The sequence below is a fragment of the Melampsora larici-populina genome (assembly GCF_000204055.1).
Source record: "Melampsora larici-populina 98AG31 unplaced genomic scaffold MELLAscaffold_53, whole genome shotgun sequence".
NCBI classification, from domain to species: Eukaryota; Fungi; Basidiomycota; class Pucciniomycetes; order Pucciniales; family Melampsoraceae; genus Melampsora; species Melampsora laricis-populina.
The window spans coordinates 395919-404813 of record NW_006768817.1 but is presented as its reverse complement, the minus strand read 5'-3'; the positions used below and the strand labels follow the sequence as shown (position 1 = coordinate 404813).

Below are 8895 nucleotides of genomic sequence, written 5' to 3'. Positions count from 1 at the left end.
TGAACAAGGCTTTGAAGTGGGGTTGGACCAGTGGATATGTGTGAACTGAGCTTTACAACACTTTGGTACTTGAAGGTAGCAGAATAGGGACATGTCTTAGACTTGGCCAAAGGATTTGTTTGGGAACACAAAAATCATGTGACCATGGCGCGTATGAGAGGCCACAAAGCCCTATAAATCTTTATATTTTGAATCAATCATGGGATTCAGGCAAGAAGAGGCAAGAAGAGGGGAAATAGAGACATGTCAGATGCCATGTAATCTTGACCAAGTCTGTAGTACTGAGGGGCGGCGCAGCCGCCCAAGACCTTGTGGTGAGATAAAATCAAGAACATATGATCATTACCTTTGTAAACTTGTTCTGGCACTGGAGCCATGTTTTTTGAAGGGTGCCAACTCGCTCGGTTCCTTTGAGTGCCTCTGCGCAGTGATTCCATGTCTCGTTCTTCCAGCCCGAGTCAGACATCTTCCCAGCTTCCTTCTCTTTCAAGAGGAAATCGACCATTTTTGACATGTCCTCATCGGTCCACTTTGCCGTGACTTTGGGAGTATGAATATCTTCATTCTTAATGATCTCTTCTTTCTTTTTTGAAGGCATGCTGAGGACGAGGGATCGGATTGACTGTATGTACAAAATTTTATTGCATCTAACAGCAATCTCATGAAAAATTTCACCTCGTTCACTCCAACATCGAAATCGATGATTGTGGAACTTCACCGAAGCAAGGTCTTTTCATGGCAGTAGGCAGGTCAACCTGCGAGAATGTGGCAAAACGGTCAACCTGGCAGGTCGACCGATTTGGCTGGTAGACCTGCCGGGCGTACGCTTCACCCTTTTCCCAAAAGGGTGTACCGAACGCCTCAACACTCAGGCGTACGCTTCAAACTGCCTTGAAGCGTACACCTGAACTTTTGGCTGGGTCAACCTGCGAGGTTGACGGCTACCGAACGGGCCCTTAGGAGTTGTTGGCTTGGTTGGAGTCTTTGGGGTGGTTGGTTTGGCGGGTTTAGGTTTAGTCGGCTCCTCTGGCTTTTTTGGCTTGGTAGGATAGGCCGGGGTCTTGGGAGTGGTTGGCTTCTCAGGCTTGGTAGGAGTGGTTGGCTTTGCAGGCTTGGTAGGTGTGGTTGGCTTCTTGGGCTTGGTAGGTGTGGTTGGCTTCTCAGGCTTGGTAGGTGTGGTTGGCTTCCCGGGAGTCGTAGGAGTAGTTGGCTTCGCGGGCTTGGTAGGTGTGGTTGGCTTCCCGGGAGTCGTGGGAGTAGTTGGCTTCCCGGGAGTCGTAGGAGTAGTTGGTTTCACAGGTTTAGGCTCAGTCGGAGTTGGAGTCTGAAGATGATTGTAAAGAAGTTGAACGGGAGACAAAGAGATCATAGTTGAAAGTTGTTACGATATTATCTGGTTAGTGTTACAATATTATCTGGTTAGTGTTACGATATTATCTGGTTAGCTGGTCAAAGATCACAATCCCTTAAAAGGAAAGTGAAAGGTGTTGGATTTAGAAGGGTGTATGTGGTGAAAGTAGACTAATGCGCTGTGGGTAAACTAGGAAGTTGGACAAAGGTATAAGCGATGTGGAAAATGTAGACAGGGGTGTTGGGAAAATCGTTTGGGAGTTTTCTAATATCTTTTGTGTTTCTCTTTCCCTCTTTTCTGATTCTTTTCTTATCGAAAAGAATCAGTAAGTTATTTTACTTTTACATCATCATAGTTACTTCTTGATTGTGCACTACTAACTTTACTCAAATACTTAGATTTTTATTTCAACTCTTTTGTTGTCTGTTTAAGACCTTTCCCTTACGCGCAATCTCAATTCATTTCGAGCTCGCAGGTAGACTCTCTTCTTTCCTTTACTTTTCTAAACTTGTTCATTGTTTTGATAGTTCTCTTGTGTTGTTGATGTTGGTAGGTCAGTTATTATTGTTCTCGACGTGACTAGCGGATAGCTGTAGTCTTACGCCGGAACCTGTGCCCTCAGGTTAGTTAATCGAAAAGAATCAATTTTTATTTCAACTCTTTTGTTGTCTGTTTAAGACCTTTCCCTTACGCGCGATCTCAATTCATTTCGAGCTCGCAGGTCAGTTATTATTGTTCTCGAAGTGACTAGCGGATAGCTGTAGTCTTACTCCGGAACCTGTGCCCTCAGGTCAGTTGTTATTGTTCTCGACGTGACTAGCGGATAGCTGTAGTCTTACGCCGGAACCTGTGCCCTCAGTGTTCATTGACTGCTACAGATTATCCTGCGACGACGTCCCACCTAGATACCCTTGTGGTTCTAGAGTTTCCTTTCGTCGAGAACTCTTTATGGTAGCGGGAGTAACCGATCTTTTTGACCAGTTTTTGCTTGTATGAGTTCTGAAGACGCCGACATTATCTCTGCCGACGATTCTCAGGACAACTCAACCGTTACCGGTGGTTCAAGCACCTCAAGTTCAGCCGATACCTTTGGTACGGTCAAACAATCTCTTACCGAGTCCGTGTCTGCCGACAATCCTCCTGGTCAATCTCGTACTCTGGAACCTTCTTCATCCGTCATGGCTGAAAGTAGTGATTCAAGAGTATTTGGAGATGCTATTCAAAAGTATTCCCAAATCATGACCAACGCTTTAAGCAAATACAAAGTGTCTGATGATTTAACAGACGAAAACTATACCGAGTGGAGTCAATCCCTCATGGAGGTATTTCGATCGCTAGAATTCCATCACTATGTGAAAGTGAAAAATTATCGCAACCAATCTCTTTCGGCTGAAGAACATGAAAAGACACGCTTCAATCTGACTACATACATCTTAAACCGATTAGATTTGATCAACAAAGTCAGAACCAGAAATCGACTCACTGATCCAGAAGATCCCTCCGAGATCCTGTATGATCCATTTCTTTGCTGGTCTTTTCTAAAAGAATACCATAATCGTGTTTCCGAAGATAAGCTAGAAGCAGTCACCAAAGCACTCTATGCTTGTCAAATAGTCAAATCGGACACTCTTTCTTCCTTCATCGACAAATTCGAAAACCTGATTAGGGAGTTCTACCGCCTGAAGGGCGAACTTTCGGATGTTCAATCTGCAAGGATGTTACTCAGTGCAATTCCTTCGCTATCTATCAAAATGAAGGAATACATACACAACACTGTAGTACCCTTAACTCGTGAAGGTGTCGCCACTTATCTTCGCAAGTACGAAGAGCGACATGGTTGGACTTGTTCAGCAATCCGAGAAGCTAACGCCGTTTCGATTCGACCAAACAAGAAGGTTTCGGGTGAATGTACCCCTGATGAATGCGTCGGTCCACATCTTTCAAAGAACTGCTGGTCCAAACCCGAAAACGCAGACAAGCGTCTAGCGTTTCTGGCGAAGATTTGTGGGAAATCCGGGGGTGGAAACCTAAACTCGTCTACTCCAATCACTCAAGAATCTTCTGTAAGGGGAGCGAAGAAAGTATTTGATTCTAGTGTCAATAATGCGTCGGCCAGCATGGCGTTTCTTTCACTCAATGTCGAGTTCACTGAAGATGTTAAGGATAACAGCTCAATTACCTCTGTCTCGGCTTCACCATCTGAATTCGATGAAGACCCAGACATCGATGCCTCTGTTTCGGCTGCTCTTTCTTCGTCTCGAGATTGGGCTCTTCACGACACGGGTGCAACTCACCACATGTTCAAGGATGTTAAATTTTTTGATCAAACTACACTTGTGAAGATTGAAGACACCAGTAAACGACTCAAGTTAGCTGGTGGTGATGTATCATTGGCTGTTCATAGTCGTGGAGTTACTAAATTATTAGCTGGTGATGATTCAGTGTTCGAACTCAAGAACTGTCTTTATGTTCCGGAACTTACTCGAAATCTGGTTGCCGGTGGCTTATTGAAGAAATTAGGTGTTCGAGAATTATTCCACGATTCCAAGAATTTTTCTCTGGTTCTCAACGGACTCGCAATCTTCAACGGTTTCATTTCGGACAATAATCTTATGTTCATACTGCTCGAACCCGTGAGTGGCTCTCACTTATCCTCCATCGGCGCTTCAATAACTGAAGTCTCCTCGTCTCTTCAACACCGTCGATTAGGCCATGTTAGCAACAAATATCTCAAGTTGATGGCTAAACATGAAAGTGTGGAGGAATTTAATTATTCACACTACACCAAATGTAATCTTTACCGGGCGGTAAAGAAAACTACTGACATAGAAAAGTCAAACCCGGCCTCGAGCTCGTACTTTTTTAGAAAATGTTCATGTGGATTTGAGTGGAATAATTAGAACAACTGGAATTAATAACGAAAACTACTTTATTTTATTCTGTGATGACTACTCTGCCTTTCGCCACATTTTTCCTCTGCAAGACAAAACCAAGGAGGAAGTGTACGATGTTTTTATGTCTTATATTGCCGTTGCTGAAAGGCAAACTGGGTGTCCTCTCAAGCAATTCACTCTTGATCGAGGTAGTGAGTTTCTTAACAACTTACTTGGTCCCAAGCTCAAAGAGCTTGGAATTACTCTTCACCTGACCTCAGGATACGCTCCTGAAGAAAACGGTGTCTCCAAACGTGGTATGCGAATAGTCAATACCAGGGCCCGTTCGATGATGCTCGAATCCTCTTTGCCAATTCGTTTTTGGTACTACGCCTGTAGTACGGCTGTTTTTCTCACCAATCTTTGTGTCACAGCTACTCTTGAAGGAGGCAAAACTCCATTCGAAGTGTGGTATTTTAGGAAACCTTCCATCCATCACTTACGAGTTTTTGGCTGCCAAGCTTATGGACTGATCAGGAAAGAACTACGACCTTCCAAGTTTTCGCCTGTTAGTTCAGAAGGTGTTTTACTGGGATTCGAAAATGATAACTTCAACTATAAGTTATTCGATCTAGCGTCAAAGAAAGTTTATATTACACATCATGCGACTTTCAATGAGGAGCACTTTCCCTTCAAAACTCTTCCTTCAGTACCTTCTGCCGTAGACAACATTCCTGAAAGACATCCAGTTCAAGTCCGCTTCTTTGATGACGACGACGATCTGCTGGATGATCAACCAGTTCCTGCCTCAACCTTGATCGACAACTCACATCAATCAAGTGAACCTAACGTTGTTCCAACTGTTCAACCTGTCACAAAGCCAGTTGAAGCTCCAAGACGTTCTAATCGCGCTTCAAAGAAAGTTCATGATACTCTCAGGGGCATGTGTTCCGGTGCTGAATTTGACGATGATTTCATTACTGAATCATTCTTTGCTTGCTTGCCGCCTGAATGCAACTTAGCGGGTGTTCTTTCATCACCTGATATTCCGAAATCCTATAAACGAGCAATGGCTTCTGTAGATGCGAAACTGTGGAAAGCAGCTTGTGATAAGGAGTTCAACTCGCTTAGAGATAAGGAGGTGTGGGAGTTGGTTGATCGACCAAAAGACAAGAACGTGATCAGGGGGTTGTGGGTGTTTAGGAAGAAGTCGTTAGTTGATGGTAGTGTTAAGTTTAAAGCCAGGTTTGTTGCAATGGGGAATACTCAGATTCCTGGAGAAGACTACGGGGAGACGTTTGCTCCTACGGGTAAGCCTGGCTCGTTGCGTATTCTTGTAGCCTTAGCTTCAGTAAACGGCTGGGAAATCCATCAGATGGACGCCGTCACCGCTTTTCTGAATGGACTGTTAGAAGAAGAACTGTACGTTGAAATTCCTGAAGGATATCGTCATGAATCAACAATTGGTAAAGTGTGGAGAATGAGAAGGTCACTCTACGGTTTCAAGCAATCCCCGAAGATCTGGCAAGATGACGTCGAGTCCTTTCTCATTGAAGTTGGTTTTGAACAGTGTGAAATTGATCACTGTATATACATTAGATCAGTTGGCAATCTTTTTACCGCCGTTTACGTTCACGTGGATGATTTAGCGATAACGGGAAATGACATCACAAAATTTAAATCTCAAATTGCTGCAAAGTGGGAAATGGAGGATTTAGGGATAGCTCATACAGTTGTCGGAATTCAAATTAATAGACTTAATCATTTAACTTACTCGATGTCTCAACAACAATACACTCAAACTGTTCTCAAGCGTTTCAACATGACTGATTCAAAACCGGCTGTTACACCTTTATCACCAAACGTCAAACTTCTACAATCAACTGAAGAAGAAGCTGAAGAATTTTCGAAAACCAAATTACCTTACAACAGTGTTGTGGGGTCCTTGATGTATCTCGCTCAGTGCACGAGGCCTGACATGGCTCACGCGGTTGGAGTGTTATCTCAACATCTCAAAAGTCTGAATAAACTTCACTGGGATGCGGCTATGCATGTCCTGCGATATCTTAGTCACACCATCAATATTGGTATTGTGTATTCCGGAAATGATTCAAACATAGTTGCAGGCCAAAGGAGTTTTGAGTGCCCTGTGTCTCATTGTGACGCTGACTGGGCAGGCGACGTTAACACTCGGCGGTCGACTACCGGATATGTCTTTGTACTTGCTGGAGGACCTATTTCGTGGCGAAGTCGTCTTCAACCAACGGTGGCGCTTTCCTCAACTGAAGCTGAGTATAGAGCGATTACTGAGGCTGGTCAAGAGCTATTGTGGCTGAGGAATATGATGGCTAAGTTTGGCTTTATTGATCCTAATCCTACTGTTTTACATAGTGATAACATGGGGGCAATTCATTTGACTTCAAAATCAATTTTTCACGCAAGGACTAAACATATAGAAATACATTATCATTGGATAAGAGAAGTTGTGAAGAAAGGGGAACTTACCATCAAACACTGTCCTACTCACTTGATGGTGGCGGATCTTTTAACAAAGCAACTGCCTAAAGAACAGTTTTCAAACTTGAGGAGGAGTTTAGGGTTAAGGTTTCTGGGTTGATGCTCTTTGAGGGGGTGTGTTACGATATTATCTGGTTAGCTGGTCAAAGATCACAATCCCTTAAAAGGAAAGTGAAAGGTGTTGGATTTAGAAGGGTGTATGTGGTGAAAGTAGACTAATGCGCTGTGGGTAAACTAGGAAGTTGGACAAAGGGATAAGCGATGTGGAAAATGTAGACAGGGGTGTTGGGAAAATCGTTTGGGAGTTTTCTAATATCTTTTGTGTTTCTCTTTCCCTCTTTTCTGATTCTTTTCTTATCGAAAAGAATCAGTAAGTTATTTTACTTTTACATCATCATAGTTACTTCTCGATTGTGCACTACTAACTTTACTCAAATACTTAGATTTTTATTTCAACTCTTTTGTTGTCTGTTTAAGACCTTTCCCTTACGCGCGATCTCAATTCATTTCGAGCTCGCAGGTCAGTTATTATTGTTCTCGACGTGACTAGCGGATAGCTGTAGTCTTACGCCGGAACCTGTGCCCTCAGGTCAGTTATTATTGTTCTCGACGTGACTAGCGGATAGCTGTAGTCTTACGCCGGAACCTGTGCCCTCAGTGTTCATTGACTGCTACAGATTATCCTGCGACAACGTCCCACCTAGATACCCTTGTGGTTCTAGAGTTTCCTTTCGTCGAGAACTCTTTAAAAGTGACAAAAATCGACAGGTTCAGCATGTCAGAAAGATTATAGTTATCATTCAGGACCAAAAGCTTACCTTCACATAGGAGTCTCGAGCAAGGATAGTGGGCCTTCCAATGTCGATTTCAAATTACGCGCGACTAAGCTAGACCTATCAAAGAAATATCAGTTGATGAGAAGGATGTGATCAAAAATCATCAAAGGAAAGACTTACTTGACACACCCTTGTCTGGCTTCCAAGGGGGCGGCTATGACTCCTTGGTCAATTTGCAACACTGTGGAAAAAATTATTCAAAGATTATCAGCACTCCACTTAAGTTGTAGGCTTCGAACGGGATTCTAAGAAATAGGCTTACCCGAGAACATTGCAAGCACAAAGGCAAACATTTGTTTGAACGACATCTTGGTAAAATTAAGGGATTTTTGTTGGTTGGATTTGGATTATTGACGGTTTGGTATTCTATTAACCAAGAAAGAAAATTAGTAAAGGAATTGAGAGGTCTGAATCACAATAATAAAGATATATGAAGAAGATAGTCTTGATTGAAGTGTGGGAAACAAGAGATTATATGATTGCACCTGATTATTGGCTTACTTCACTCAAAGTAGGAATGAATGATGATGAGGGGAGTCTCAACCCATCGACACACATGGGCTTTTATAGCTTTCCAGAAATGGGTGAACGATGCTTGAGAAGTACCTCGCGTGTGTGTGCCAGTGGTGAACATTACAATTAATCTCACAGGCGATTCTTAAATTGTTGTTTTCAGACTGATCTTCAGAGATGAGATTTGGGACATGGAGATATCCTGATACATCGGTCCTGAATCTAGAAGAGGTTGGCTATGCTGTTGCATAAAGGTTAAACTTGCTGCGAGCAAAAAGAAAGATGGGATTGGTTATGTAGTTTTGATCAAAGATTGGTGATCTGATCCTTTGAGATGAGGATGTGTCGCCTTTGTGGAGGATGATGCTCGTCATCTCGCCTTGTAAGTTACCAATTTTCTTACAAAGGCTTCATAATGGGGACTGTTTTGACCTTGTGAATCAAATCTTGAGGACAAATAGAAGGCGCTCGAGCCAAGTCTTCAAGCTCTTCACTCACGAGTAAACCCTTGGGATGTATGATCAGTGAGTCAGTCTAGAGCTGTCACCCGGTCCCCCATTATACAAAGAGAGCTGACCGACACAGGAACCCATTTGGTAGTCTTTGCAGGCAGGGAAATCTAAAGTCAAAACACGATGAGATGTGAACATATCACAAGATACCCATTTGGAGTCCACGTGCCTTGCTAACTTCACAAGTTTGCTGTGATTCATGAAAGACACATTCAAAGAACTTGTTTGTTGACTTGGGGATTCAGAGATGATGTAGTATTTAAAGCTCAACAAGAGCTTTACAACACCTAAGA

General features: G+C 43.0%; 1 protein-coding gene across 1 annotated transcript; it reads left to right on the top strand.

Moving 5' to 3' along the window:
• Nucleotides 1–2343: 2343 nt before the first annotated feature.
• Nucleotides 2344–7826, top strand: MELLADRAFT_111402 (uncharacterized protein; the record flags this gene model as incomplete). The annotated part of the gene is made up of 4 exons (XM_007415762.1): nucleotides 2344–2539; nucleotides 2966–3280; nucleotides 3326–3585; nucleotides 7725–7826. 4 exons carry the CDS (start codon nucleotides 2344–2346, stop codon nucleotides 7824–7826), a joined length of 873 nt encoding a protein of 290 aa, XP_007415824.1.
• Between the last annotated feature and the right edge of the window lie 1069 nt (nucleotides 7827–8895).